General features: G+C 37.2%; 1 protein-coding gene across 1 annotated transcript in view; it reads right to left on the reverse strand.

The window, feature by feature from the left end:
- GPATCH2 (G-patch domain containing 2) overlaps positions 1 to 16,026 on the reverse strand; it is a 123,007-nt gene that overhangs the window by 8,846 nt on the left and 98,135 nt on the right. Inside the window, exon 9 of the mRNA XM_054399189.1 lies at positions 8,049 to 8,131. Coding sequence (XP_054255164.1) covers positions 8,049 to 8,131 — 83 coding nt within the window. The remainder of the gene's footprint in view (positions 1 to 8,048; positions 8,132 to 16,026) is intronic.

Below are 16,026 nucleotides of genomic sequence, written 5' to 3' on the forward strand. Positions count from 1 at the left end.
GATGGGGGAAAACCATGCTTGCTGGGAGCAAACCTGGGATGTTGTGAGGTGGTGTGCCAGCTCCACTGCTACTTCAGGGAAAGTAGGGGATAATGACCCATGTGTGGGGGAAAATGCAAGAGCTATCGAGGAGTTAGAACTCACAAGAGAACCTGGGAATGATCAAGTAGGTGTGAAAGAGAAGGGGGATAATGGTATTATCAGGCCCTCATGTGATAAGCTGAGGGATGACACACGAGGGTGGGAGGGATGACACACGAGGGTGGGAGGGATGACACACGAGGGTGGGAGGGATGGGGGCCTAGTAAAGGCCTTCAGCCTGTTGCCATGCAGCATGCTGGGGACACAGCAACACAGTCTTACAGAGATGAGCCAGGGGCTCATGTGGTAGTAACAGCCAACGAGAAAACATCAGCACATGCAGAGCTCACTGGTAATGCTGGTGGCCAGGAGTGGTTGGACAGCAGGAATGAAAACTAATGGATTAACTCCCTCTCTGAAATGCTTATGCACGGAGCATGGGGAATAAGCAGGGGGAGCTGGATATCTGCGTTGGGCTGCATGACTATGATATAATTGGAATCACTGAAACATGGTGGGACAGCTCCCACAATTGGAGTGTTGTCATGGAGGGCTACATACTGTTCAGGAAAGACAGACCAACAAGGCGAGGCAATGGCAATGCTCTCTATGTGCGAGAGCAACTGGAATGTGTCGAATTCTAGCTGGGCAGGGGGAGGTAGAACAGGTCGAAAGTTTGTGGATAAGAATTAAGGGATGTGGAAGGGAAGGTGAAACTGTTGTGGGTGTCTATTATAGACCACCAAATCAAGCAGAGGCTGTTGATGAGGCCTTCTAGAGTAAACTGGAGGTAGCCTCTAGTACACACTCCTTGGTATTCATGGGTGACTTCAATCACCCTGATATTTGCTGGAAAGCCCACACAGCCAGGCACATCCAGTCCAAAAGGCTCTTGCAGTGTGTCAGTGATAACTTCTTGATGCAGGTAGTAGAGGAGCCACTACTGAACCTTTTACTAACTAATAGAGAAGGATTACAACCCTGGACTTCTGCAGGGCTAACTTTGTACTCTTCAGAGATACACTTGTAGGAATCCCATGGGCTAAGACTTTGGAGGGTAAAGGAGCCCAAGAAAGTTAGTAAATTTTTAAATGCCACTTTCTCCATGCCCAAGATAGGTGTGTTCCCTTGAGTAAAAAATGGGGTAGACATGCCAGGAGACCTACATGGATGACCAAGGAGCTTCTGAAGGAAATCTCATGGAGGAAATTTTATGGAAGAAGGGACTTGTCACTTGGGAGAACTATAGAGTAGTTTCCAGGGCATGTAGGAAGTCAACAAGGAAGGCCAAAGCCCTCTTGGAACTAAAACTGGCAAAGGAAGTTAAAGAGAACAAGAAGGGCTTCTTCAGATATATCAGTAGGAAAAGGAAGAATAGGGCAAGTGTGGGCCCTCTGCTGAATGAGGAAGCAGCCCTGATAACAGTTGCACCCTGTGATAGGACAAGGGGCAATGGATAGAAACTATAGCACAGGAAGTTCCACCTCAACATGAGGAGAGTCACAGAGTACTGGAACAGGCTCTCCAGAAAGGTTGTGGAATCTCCTTCTCTGGAGACTTTCAAGTCCCATCTGAATGCATTCCTGTGTGAACTGTGCTAGATTCTATGGTCCTGCTCGGGGTGGGGGTGGGGTTGGACTAGATGATCTCCGGAGGTCCCTTCCACCCCTAACATCCTGTGATCCTGTGAATCAAAATTTCTTCTCATTGTAGGAGAAATCAAAAGCAAAAACTTCTTTATGATACTTGGAGCATAACAAATGTCTACAACCTTTATCAAGAAACTTTTCTATCAGTTGCAAAGCTTTTATAGAAAGACATAAAACAGAAAATCATACTTGCCTGCACTGGAAACCTGACCAATTAATTTTGTATTCTCACATTACTAAAATATTCTCTCATAGCTTAAATGGTGGCAAAAACCTTCTGCATAAAGCTGCTATGTGCATAGGCCTACTTCCTTATTCAAAAAGTAAATTATATGCTAACAAACCTTTAAGAAAGTGATTTCTTTGCATAATCTATAGCATAGTCTACTTACAGCAGTGCTCCCTGTTCTCTCAGGAGAAAGAAAAACTAGTCACCATAAAATGAGAGGCTGTTGTGCAGAGCTGGGGTAAGAAGTTATACTGACTGGGGAAAAAGTACTCTTATTTCCTCCTCTCACATTTTAACTCACAAACCTTCCCTGGTTAACAAAATCCTTTGGTATTATCAACCTAAAGCAGCATGGCAGGTACTTGGCTGAGTTCTCAGAAGACTGCACAATGTGCATCAGCCCATCTAAAATGGTGATAGTTCTAACAATCTGCACCCAAAATGGAAATGGCTCATCAATATGAGGAACCGCTTTATTATGGTATCTGGCAGAGAATGAGGAGAATCTACAGAGCACATAACTGACCTGGAGGATGAGTCTCCCTACCAACACCTCCCAGCTGCATGCAAAGCTACTGAGTCTAATGAGACATACTTTTGGAACTTAACAAACCATGCCTGGTTTAGCCTTTTTTGAGAGAAATTTCTTGTATATTAAGGATACTCTCATTAGTGATATTCTGTGTTACGCTGATTTTCTTGAGAGTGAAGTCCAAAAACAATCATAGAATCACAGAATATCTCAAGTTCGAAGGGACCCATAAGAAGGATCATTGAGTCCAACTTTCAGTGCAGGCAATCTTAATGGTTCTCACAACCAGAAACAGTGACCTTTGGAATAACTCCAGAGTAATTTGGGGAAGTATTTTTGAACCTTCCACATAACAGAAGATGACAGCATTTAGAAAAGACAGGTACAGCCATATTCTATCAACCTGAAGGTTTCTTCTTGACTATATATTGGCTGTGTGGTGTAGAGCCTGGAAATACTGTCTTCTCTCTAGATCACAAGAAATCCATTAGCAAATTCTCAGTATAAGCCTGGTTCTTGTTGCACTATGGATCTCATCTTCTGAAGGTTGTTACTGAAGTCTCCTTATTACTCTAATATTTATATACAAGCAGCTCAGCCTGAACCAATAACCTCAAGCTCAACATGAAAAGTCTTTCACTCTGAAAGGACAGCAGTTTTCAACACTGGATGGCACTCTGTGATCTTTTAATTTTTGAACTGATTCAGGGAGACAATGTTGTAGGAGGAAAAAAAGAAACAGAAAGGAGTCTCTAAATATAAATGTCCTATAGAAACCAGCCAGCTAAAAAAAAAAGAGTATCCACAGGCTTGATAATCAAGCACCAGAAAGGACTTTGGAAGACTAAGCATAAGAAATAGTGCAATGCACTATGGTGCAGCATTCCCGACACATGCCAACATTGTATCACCCTATGACAATGGATTTCTGTTTATGGAGGTGTACCTTTAGCATATAGAAAAGCAGTGAATCAAGCTAAAAAGGAAGTAGGCATAATAATACATTATCCAGAATTTTAGAAATACATTGCCAGTTCATCCAAGTACACAAAAGTCTACCCTTTCTCTGCAACTACCTCACTAAGTTGACCTTCACCACAAACTTAGCCTTGGCCACCTCTGTTATCACAGTGTAATCACAACCTTTTTCAAATCCTCATTTTGGTACTGGAGATATTCAGGTCTGATTTTTAATCACTGACATATTAAGCATCAGCAAAATAGTTTGCTTAGCTGTTCTGTTAGCAATTTTTAAAAAGGAATGAAAACATGTACCCTTTTGATTACCTTGTTAAAGTGAGTCATGATGGCATTATAGCAGTGCTCACTATTTCTGCTCTAATTAAGAATCTGTCATATTTTTCATTAAAACACATTCTTTAAAATGAGACTTTTAACTTGGTCATTTCAATCAGTACCAGCTTGAAGTGTAGCATGCAACTAGATAAAGAAAATGACATCTGAAATTTGCTTTTGCAAATTATTAGCTGAAGTGCCCATAAGATGTAGAATAATTTATCTATTTTATATGCACATTCTCTGTATTTTAAGTACAAACTAGATTTCTCTTTTAAAAATTATTTGTTGCAGGTTTTTAATGCTGCCTTGAACTGTACACCATGCTGTGTAAACATCAGAGCAAAAGACTGTATTCAAATAGAATTAAATGGCTGTTTACAGGGCACACAAGTAAAACGTTGTCTTCTGAATCAAACTTTCTACATTTATAAAGTAACACCCCAACATTTCTGATTTAGAAGTTTCTTAGTTAAAAAAAAAAAACAACAAACTATCTACAAGGTCTTGGAGATTTAGGAGGAGCTGACTGAGAAAAAAATCTTGTACAGAAGAAGACAAGAATAGTCTTGGAGGGAATAACTGGGGTAAATGTATGTTCATAGAATGGCTTAGGTTGGAAAGGACCTTAGAGATCATCTACTCCAACCTTCCCAACATGGGCAGGGACACTTCACAACTAGACTCTGCTACTCAAGGTCTCATCCAAACTGGTCTTGAATACCCCTAGGGAGGAGATATCCAGAACCTCTCTGGGCAACATATTTCAGAGTCTCACTACCCTTGCCTTGAAGAATTTCTTCCTAAGATCCAGTCTAAACCTCTTCTCCTCCAGCTTCTCCTTCACCTTCCCCTTGTCCTATCTCTAGACACCCTTATGAAAAGTCACTCTCCAGCCTTCCTGCAGGATCAGATCAGGTATTGGAAAGCATCTGTGAGTTCTCCCCAGAATCTTCTCTTCTCTAGACTGAACAACCCCAACTCTCAGCCTATTCTTACAGCAGAGGTGCTCCAGCCCTTGGATCATCTTCGTGGCCCTCTTCTGGACTTGCTTCAACAGCTCTGGCTCTGTGTCCTTATGATGGGGACACCAGACCTGGACACATTATTAGAGGCTTGATATGAGACTTAGGTAATCTAAAACTGAAATTATTGTAAACATTTCTAATGTCTGTGTTGCAATTAGTAACAATACTTTGCAGAGAATGTCCTTTCTTGCATACATTGTGTGTGGGGTTGTTTTGTTACTATTTTCATTTATAGTGGACCCAGCTTTTGCAGGGCTATTTCCATGATGATATATTGGTTTGTCTCAGAGGTTTTTATACAAACTTGAGGGCACTGTTTCACTGCAATGAAATATGTCAGAGTGTCATATGAAATAGCTCTACCACTCAGGTAGTCAGAGAGGGCATAACGTCATTGAGAATGACCTGGACCCAAATCTGACTAGAATCAGTGAAATAATAATGGTTTCATGGAAAAAGATGTGCAAAAATGTAGCTATTTCTAATGTATAACACTTCATTCTTAAAGAAATCATAGGAAGCAAACAATTTTTAATAGTATCTTTTTCAGTTGATAAATTAATTAACCTTCTAGGTTAAGTAACACACAGATGGAGCTACATCAAGCACCCACAAACCAGAAAACGTCTCAGTAAAAAAAAAGTCAGAATAGGACACTCCTGTCTCAGAACTGTCAGCTCCTAACAATCCATAGCTATATTATGTCCCATTTTCTTCACTGCTTTTCAACACAGCTTTTCGTCACCCTTACAAATGACATTTTTGAAACTCTAAAATGCTCCATGCTGCTCAAAGTTCCTTGCTTCAATAGTTTCTCACTGCTGTGCAAGTAAGCCTACAACCTTTGTTACTAATATACACAAACCTACTGGTATGTGACTTTGACTCCAGACTGAGAACAGACTATAAATTTAGAAATCAATATCTAACTCTATCAATATTCATTTTACTTTTTCAATACAAAATACAAAGGTGAAAGAGCAGTAAATAAGCTGGAGTACTGAAATAAATTGGGTGTTCTTGTCACAATTAATAAATGTTTAACCAATAACACTGCTTGCTACAGAAGTCTATGGCTTTGTAAGGTGCCTGAAAGCAGCAGGTGCTACCCTTGTGTGAGACTCAAAACCAGAGAACACATTTTGATACTTCATTAGGCTCACCACTCATTCTCTCCAGTACTGCTACACAAATGACATTTTCAACACTGTGCACAGTACTAAGCATTAATTTATGATGTGATTTATTAAAAAAATCCAGATGAATCCTGAAAATACTTTTTTCAATGGACTGGCTCATCTAAGGTGAAACTTCGTTAATTTGTGGCTCATATAGCTCCAGAAAATATCTACAGTTAATGACTTATTTATGGACAGCCTTTCAGGTTTCAATCTGATGTCAAATACGGACAATGATTAAGAAAACGCTTCTTTTAATTTACAAATTCTGTTCATGCAAATACACAATTTTTGTCCTTTCTTTCAAAGAAAAAAAAAGTTTACAAATTCTTCTACATAAAATCTAGTCCTTCTGTTCCTGTACCTTAGCTAAGTAAAACTACTGAAAGAATAATCCAATTGTGACTTTTCATATTAGTGAAAATTTTAATTCTAAAAAAGAAACTGTTTCTTTCATAAACAAGGTCTATGATGGATAAAAAAAATGCAGGAAAGTTAGCTTTTGAGAAAACTGTGGTAATTTATAAAATGGTACATGTTACCTACCTACCTACCTGTATGCACAACTTTAAGTTTACCAAAGTCTCTATCTCCTTAAAAATTTATAATGATCAAATGTAAAAAAGACCACAGGAAAAAAAAACCCTCAATCCCCCTGCCTACAACAAAGTAGATATTACCTTGAACTTGGTAAGAAAAAAACCAAACCCACACTAGTTAAATGGCACCTTACAGGATACCCTTTATCCATCATTTTTCTTTGTTGATCTCCACATAAAGGCAAATTTTGGGGGCATAACAATGAATAAAATTGTGAATATGTAGATACAGAACATTGAATGACCACATAATATATTTGCTTTAGTATCAAAATATTGGCTTTGCCAAGTTACGCAGAGGAGCCAGCTTGCAAAATAAAATACTGAATGCTGAAAGTTCAAGGTAAAATGAATAATAAAATTAAATTCATGATACTTCATACCCTCAGTACAAAACGACATCCTCTAGTACTTGAAAGTTGTGAAGTGAAAATCACCTTGTAGAAATAATTATATTATTCTCTCTTCAGCCATTAAGTATCTTCCTTTCTTACTTCACATATGTTCAGAGTCTTAGAAGCTGACCCACACATTGTCTTTTTCCATACTGCTGCCTCTAAGGTGCTTTTTACCATTTTTAATATTATTCTTGATATGTTTCTGCCACTGAGGTTTGAAACAAAAGTTTCAGGAGAGGGAATTCAGTCAGACTACAAATATTAGGCTTCTCTAAAGACATCTAGTTAGAATCTTTTTGAAGAACTTCATGTGTTGCATATATTGTTCTACTAATTGATATACGACTAGGACATGCAACCTAGATTTCCATATTAGCATTATACAAAAATCCTCACATAGGCACGCACACACACAATTTAATCCTTCTAGTATGCACATATATAATATAACAAACTGATGAGACTCCTATAAATCATTCCTATGTATTGAAAAAGTCATTTCACAGCTGTGACATCAGCAAAATGCATCCAATGGTTGTGACCTTGCATCCGTAAAAATCTTCCAGAAACACGCTTGCAAGTGCTTCCTATTTAACCAACAGCACTAATTTTAAAGCTGGGTTTCATAGCCTGATCTCCACATTTTTAATTGCTTGCTCAAGAATTCACATCCTATCTTTATTGTGGAAGGTATTTATATTATTTACACGTGCTCCTCTCAGAAGACAACATCTAATTTCTTCTACCACGTAATGCATGAAAAGACATAAGCTGTAATCTTTACTGTCTGTGATTCTCAGTATATGAAAAAAGAAAGATATATTTTCTGTAAAAATGTGGTGCGTGACAACAGAAGAGAAACTGGAAACGTTTAAGGGAGAATTAAGAAAATCTATTTATTTCTTAATCCCTACTAATAAATAAGAACAGGACATCTCTGAAGTTATATGGGAAGTTACTGATTTTACCAAGCATTTCCCCAGGTCACTGACCTACTGCTTTGTATTTAGAGATTTAACATCTTGTGTTTTGTACTCTGTCCCAGCGAAATTGGTTACCTGTGGGTCCTGGCAGGGGAGCAGCTTTCCTTCTCCGTTTGATGTCTCCCATGCACAACGATCCTAAATGTACGCTGGTTTGTCTGCAAGTAATTACAGGAGAGAACTATTAACAAAGGAAGAAAGCAACCACATAAATACACAGCCTGTATAATCTGAACCTATATCAAAACATTCTCAACCAAGATGAATCTGCACAGTCAAGCCACCAATCTTGTTTATATTGAAGCATAATTATGTTTGTTGACAAGCGCTCAGGATCTAAATGCAGCATCATAAATTGTTACGGGAATGAATAATATAAAGGGAATGCTTTTTAATTTTCAAAACTGGCAATCTTTCTAGCTCAACATAAAACAAAAACACTGTTGCTCCTGACAGGAAAATAGCTAAGATTAATTATCTAAAGAGATCACAATACTGTTGGTAGGTTATCAATTGGCTAGTAACGCCTGACTGTCAGAACAATATTTATTACACGAAAAGTATTACCATTTTTTTTTTTTTAAGGCAAGATGAAGAATGAATGAGAAAACATGAAACAGTAAGCTCTTTAAAAGTACATGAAATAAACTTGTAGCACAGCAATTTTTCCTTTTCTAATTCACTGGCAAGTTGTGAGAACAATAACATGGGTTTAGCACAGTATCTGCTATACTCATTAAACAATTACGAGCTATACACTTGGAGACTGCAGAGGGTGACAAACAAGCAAATCTGACTGTATCAAAACCAGCTACTCAAAGTGAGGTACCACAGAAAAGGGTGAATTTTGAATTTCCAAATACTAAGTTTTAGAACATAATCTGAGAGGACAATTAACAGTTACTATTTTTCTTAATATTAACCTGCAGAATGGAATATATGTAGCTGGCGTTTTTTTTGGAAAGAACTGGAATAGAAAGGAAGAAAATGCAGTAATTTCTAAATTCCACAATTTCTATACGTCTCCACAAATGCTACCGGGAACTGTGGTTCTTACTGCAAAGATATAGTGAATTTTGATAAAATTACAAGCTGATAATTGCATCTGACAGTCCACTGTAGCAATGTAACACTGTCACTCATGGGATGTAGTTTCAGTGTGGATATATGACTTGTCCTTTATTGCGTTTATAAACTTTTTAAAGCTGTGCTGCTTCTAAATGAATAACAAACAGTCATATAATGTTGAGAGACCTCAGATGTGCTCAATAATGCAAAGAGTGACAACAGTGGCTCGATGAAAAAGATAGCAATGTACAATCCTCTACATACTTCTAAAAAGTTACAGAAAGGTACTACAGTACTTTTATTTAAATAGTAAAATAATCCAAGAAATTTGTTTCTCACGGAAGTGCACTCTAGCTTCACCTAGTGAACCCCTATTTCAACAGTTATGTAATTCTTAGTTTAAAAACAGATGTTTTCTTTGCCATTTTTCTAAGCTGAAATTACATCCTACTTTAACACCCAGAAACTGAACACGGTTGAACTAGTATATTAACATTGTGAGAAATTTCAATTCTAAATTTAGAAAGAAATCAGTGTAACCCTTTCATAACTAATTGTATAATAAAGAAAATAAATATTGGCATACAATATGGGGGGGAAATTATTAAGAGGAAAACCAAATGTTCAATCATCAAGAGATCAATATCTAACACTGATACTAAACAAGCAGAGTAAGTTGTGTTTTAAATTGTATGTTAAACAGTGTGCAACTTGTTTTTTCTCTTCCAAATGAAAACGGGAGAAAGTCTCCAGGAATACAAGTAGGATGAAAGATAAAAATTAATAAAGTCAGGCAATTGAACCTGAAGACCTGAGCCACAGCACTAACAGCTAGCAGTGTTTGAGTTATTTTACCCCGAATTGATTATCTGTTACATTACATTGAGATATCTAGATTATTGATCTGTATGATTATGGTACTGGGGTCTCCCCACTTTTCCTCCAGGCGCAGGGAATGGAGTTGCAACAAATAACACTAAGTAAGGACTACTTTGTTATTGTTGTCACCCTTCATGTAGAACATAGCAGTTACTTTTTAATTTAAAATCAATGAACGTCTGAAAGGCAGTCTTGTTCCTTCAGCATAAATGAATCATTCGCCTTTGCCGAGCACAACAACCTGATCACCAGCCAAGGTGAGAGTGGGTATTTCTTTGTTGTTGTTTGAAAATTCTGTACACCAGAAATAAATAACAATATGCTAGAGCACCAACTAAGCTTTGTGAAACCCAATTTTGCATCCACTAACATAAAACATTAAGCTAACTCATGATTCTAAAGTGGCATTCGCTTTTGCCAGTCTTAACTTTTTTATATGCATTGTCAATGTACATATGTCAAAACAAAATACTTTGTTCAATTTGGGTTTTTAATTTTTATTTTATTTTTTTTTTAAGAGGAAGGGATGAGAACTATCACTGCTCTAGACCTGGCAGTTTGGACAAAATGAAGTAGTATTTGGAAGCTGAACAAAGCATTTTGAAATGCTTGTAATGGGGGTATTATGAAGTAGGGAGAACTCTGACCCTCAATCAGGCTAAGTTCAGCATTATGCTTCTTAGCATTAAATCAGAAGAGCGTGGATTACAGAAAGGAATAAAGCTATTTGCCTGACTTCTCTCTACTTACCCCTAGCTTGCTTCCAGCTATCATTTATAAATAGTGCTCTGGAGGGAAGCTAGGCATTTTATTAGGGAAAAAAAATGAAACTTGTTAAGACCACCTTGCCTGAAAACTTGGCTTTTGACGTGCTGGTGACAGGGACTGGAGCAAGCAGTGTCAGATGGAATAATTTTTAAGGGAAGACAACAGGAACTTGTCGCCTCATTGTATGCATTTACAAATAGAGGCTTTTCAGAGTATTAGGCCTAGTTAAAGCTGCCCTCTGGATAAAAAGTGTTCCCAAGCAGCCTCAGACAAGCTTGGGAGACAAACAGATGTGACTATGGTCCCTGGCGTTTGGCAAGAACACTCACTGTCAGTAAGAAAAATATGAGCATGGACAGGGCATCAGCTGCACCACGACCGAGCAGGCCTGCAAGTGTCAGAGCAGCGGCAAAGTTGTGGCAGAGGGAAATGAGGGCTGCAAAAGCCAGGCTGGTGTGAACTTACACTAGCATGCCAAGAATTTTTTGTTGTTATCATGTCACGCCTCAACATATTAAACAAAAACACTGGAAAAGCCTCTGTCAATTTTTATTCATTTTTCATCTTGCACACAGTGTTTAGAGTCTCCTTTCTATGTGGTGAAAATAAAGACAGACTGAGAAGGCAGTAACAACAAAAAATCCTATTGAAATTATAAACAATAAAAAATAGCTTTGATAACAAATAATTTTATAAAAGCAATGACGTGTCAAACAATTAGTAAGCATCTATGCATTCTTGTGACAAACATCAACAGAAATTATGTTTTCTTCTTAAATAGTTGCAATCTATTATTTCTTTCTTCAAGGTATTAGCCTTACTAATACCTTGTCTCTTTAAACTCCTGAAACATTTCTATCCACATAATCTCTTCTGTAATTTTCACAGTTCAGTAAGAAAATATTTTTAAGTCCCTTTTCTACAGTTACACACATTCACCTCGCCAAGACATTCATAATAGGCTATGTCAATGGAGCATTTGGTTACATTCTCCAAATAAACAAATTGATGATCTTTAAAGTCCCTTCCAGCCCAAACAATTCTATGATCTTGTTCCAAGGGGGAACCTGTAACTGAACTGCTTTAACTGCAATCTGCCTCCTGTACAACTGAGCACACAAAGTGGTTAACTGTTTCACTAGTAGTTACCACCTTTGCTGCTACTGGAGCTGTAAGTTTACCAGCCCAGTCACTAAGAAGGATAATACAATAAATTTGGTGTAGGATAGCCAATACTCTTGAACATAAGTTCTAACTCTCTGGTTTATTACATGCTTCTGTAAGCACTGTCATCTCATGTGTAAAAACCACAAACCCAAAACCAAGGTCCCCAAATAAATGCAAAAAAGGCCCTCTCCTCCCTCTCCCCCAAATTAAAAAGCTGTATTCAAATTCAGTAATTGTTCCACTGTCTCTTCAGAGAGATACAATGCAGACAGTGTTATACAGTAGGTAGCTTCATATGCACTAGTACAATGGCCTAAACTAGCAAACTGTCATATCATTTGGGGAATACAGAGTAGTAGTGTATTCAATATAAAATGTTTGCATATTTATTCCATATGCCCCACTGTAACAGCATCTTCATTGATTACTTCGTCTGTTAGAGCCTGTGACTTTCCATGCAAGTTGCAATGATTTATTTGGTATCAGTGCAATTGCTCTTGTTGGTGGACTGTAATACTGCTGATAGAATCCTATGCAGCATATTATGATGATAAAATGTTTTTCTAAAAGACTGGCATCTATTTCATAATTAGATGAATTGGTAATGATCAATATTTGCCTACCCATTATATTCCAATTAACATCTCTCTTACCTGAGGAACAAATCCACAGTAAATAGTGACACACTGCTCTGCCACAGTATCAATGCATTCCTGCAGATGGCTGTAGAACTCTTCAAGTTTATCATCACTAAATGCTTCAGCTAATGGAGAGGCTTGATAAAATTTTGAGTGAGCTTCTTTCATAAGAGTATAATAAGGCAAGAGTTGACTGGTTTGCGTTATAAAAGGGACTCGAGAGAATTATTTTGAAGGGGAAATCTAACTGAAACTGTCAGTTCTCAGTCTTAAAATACAGTTACAAAACAGGTTTGAATATGGATATAACTGAAGACAGAATACAGTGAGGATCACCACTCACTTTAAGCTTGAGACGACTGGACAGTTATAAACTGAAACTGAGTAGGGAGTGTGTGAAGCAGTGTTCACAGCAGCAGTTAAAAATGAAAAACAGAACTCACAACTGCATAGCAGGGAATCGAGTCAATAAAATCACTAAAAATAACTGTGAAGATCAGCTCAACTTTCTAAAAATCAAACTATAATCTAAGCAAATATTATTTAAGTACTTTTCATTAAAAAAAATAATCACAGTTAATGGTTCTCATATCCTTTTATGTTGATGACCTCAGTTCTTAAAATGGCTTACAACAGCCAGAGAAGAATGACATTTGTAGCAATGCATGTGCCTTGAGGATAATTAGAGGTGGATGGCACCTTGTCCATTATGAAGATGCCCACATTCTTTAGCTTTCTAAAATATGCAAAGGACCTCTTCCAGTAGATGGACAGGACACTACTTTGAGGTCAGCATTTCTGGGCAGTAGATGACTACAAAGAACAGTGATCAATATAGTTGCTTTAACAATGAAGATTTGAACTCTGTACCTTAATATTATAGTATAGGGCAATCCTGAAAAAGAATCCAGCAATATTTTGATAAGAACATTTCAGCTAAACCTCACTCAGTACAAACTTACCCATCTTTAGGTCAAATCAATATTGAAATCTATGTTGTTATTTATTAGAGAAACACATGCATGGATGCCTGGTCGCAACCGGGAGTTAGCATTCCAGAACACTCACAGCACTCCACACTGCTACTACTGTGACAGCTGCATTCTTGGTGAACAGTTCTGCACCCGAGTCTTTTCCCCACAAAAAATACACTTTTGCTAAGGAGAAACTGAGATCAAATCCTCAGCCTCTATGTAAGGCCTACCTCTACCTCCACCAAACCCTCTGAGTGAATTTGAAGAATTTCATGGCTTTTATGGAACCCATGAATTCAATGCTGGTGATGTGCAGTATCAGGACACAAATTCCTGGAAATCAGAGACTTAAACATTTATTTTTCTGGTTTGCTTGATTTTGCTTTTCATGTGTGAAGTGATTCAGAAATTCATAGATGTCTCCTCATGCTAATTTTCTGCATGTTGACTACTACCACCCTGACTTCATCTAATACCAGAGTGTTGGCAATTTTAAAAGGATTTCTCACTTGGCTAGGACAGGTAGACCAGCACTGCTGTAAATTAGTCTTGCCTACAAAATACATTGCTTATACAGAAACTTTTACTCAGTGCTAAAGAACTAGCAATATAATAAAGAAATACAATGCATATGCAACATACATACATATATATATAATGCTTATGAAAATTAATATATATATTTCTTCTTGGTATCACTATTCTCAAACACCATTCAGGTGAGATCAGTTCCATACTCGATTGCTCCATTTCCTAGACAAACAGTAAAGGCTTTCTTCAGGCTTGTCTAAAGAATGATATCATTTATACACAGATTCCTTCATCTCCTTCCATAAGTGTGAAAATCATTACAATAGCCAGAACAGCTATGCACTTTATTTACCTATTACTAAATCTTAAACAGATGTGATAAATCCATGCAACTCTATCAAACTCCTTTCATACTATGCCGACCTGCATGCAATATAACTTTAAACATAAAGGTCACATGCCTGTATTATTGAAAGTCCTAGTGCAATCCTATAATGAGATGAATAAAATCTTCCCCTGGCCCCATCAGATTACCTCATCACATAATACTACATCCTAATACATTCCCTTCCTGTTATCTTTTTCAGCACTTTTTGGTGTCATTCAGACACAGTAGTCATCCAAAATTTACCTGAACTCTACAAATGTACATGTTCAGCTCCACATTGGCCTAATTTTAACAGATGCAATATAAAATAAATACTAACTTCACTACATATGTCTTGACACTCAATCTCAAGTCACTTTATTGTGAATTGAGTCTCAAAAAAAAGGGAGAATTCTGTAGTAGAGGCCCTACTGCCCTCAGAAAGGATAATGCATTGTTTTTTCTTGTTTCTAATTAGTAATTTAAGCATATGTTCAGCATTTAACTCTAAATGTTTGCCTTTTCCCCAAGCTCTAAGACAGCTGTCCAATATGTGAATGCCAGAAAACATTTAAATATCAACATCTGTTGAATTATGTTAATTTAGTGTAATATAATTGGGCATGAGTTGGAATTGATCAAAAGTATATGAATTACGCAAAGGCAAATCCAAACCAATATCTTGGTGTACAAACAAGTCACCAAGGAACAGTGAGGGCATGAAACTAAAAACAAAACCAACAACAACAAGGAAAAAAATCCACTTCTATTAAAAATTAAATAGCTAGAACTTAAAAGTTTTCTTCAACAAATGATTTAATTTCACATTTTCAAGACAGGAAATTAATATTTTTATACTCATTCAGAATATAAATTTTATATTCATACAAAATAGTACTACATATCTTTGACAGCAAGTTCTATTACCGTTTTGTGTCAAGGAATACTTGCTAAAAATAATGCTCATATTTGTGCAATGGTGAAACACAGTTAGAAGATAGGCTGCACTAAGAGAATGCCATCCTGCTACCAGACAATGTTGCTTCACAAATTCTAAAGCAAGCAAATATTCTTTATGTTTGGTTTTTTTTTTTTATTCATCTTGCAACAACATTGACAACCAGGAGATATGGGCCATGATCCAGCTCTGAACTGATTTTGGAAATATCTTTTTGACTTTAGCAGTAACCATGGTGTTGAACAGATACTTCACCAGAAGGACTAAATAGCTTACTCAGCTATACTTTCTTCCAGATATTTCTGGACATGTATTTCTTTACTAAGTTTGATATTCACTAAATAACTGAGTGCAGGACAAAAATATTGAAAAGACTATTAAAAAAACCTCTTAAAGTTCTGGATCATCATTAGCATCATATTCAAAATCCCTTACTTTTAAACCAGGTATGGAACAAGAAGCAAAACTAAAAATTGAAGTATCTAATGTAGTAGCTCAAAAATTTAGGGAGGAAAATGCTTTGTCAGGCTGGAAGCACCCAATACTCAGTCAATGCATGCCATTTGTTTCTTTACCTCTGTGCTGGTAAGGTGAGCAAGCATGGCCAACTGGAAGGAATTTGGTCCAATATCAGAGACCAATTACTCAATTAATCTAGGTGAACAGCCAGCACAATATATTTATTTTTAATCAGTCAGTCAGA

This window comes from Indicator indicator, chromosome 2 (assembly GCF_027791375.1).
Source record: "Indicator indicator isolate 239-I01 chromosome 2, UM_Iind_1.1, whole genome shotgun sequence".
Taxonomy (NCBI): domain Eukaryota; kingdom Metazoa; phylum Chordata; class Aves; order Piciformes; family Indicatoridae; genus Indicator; species Indicator indicator.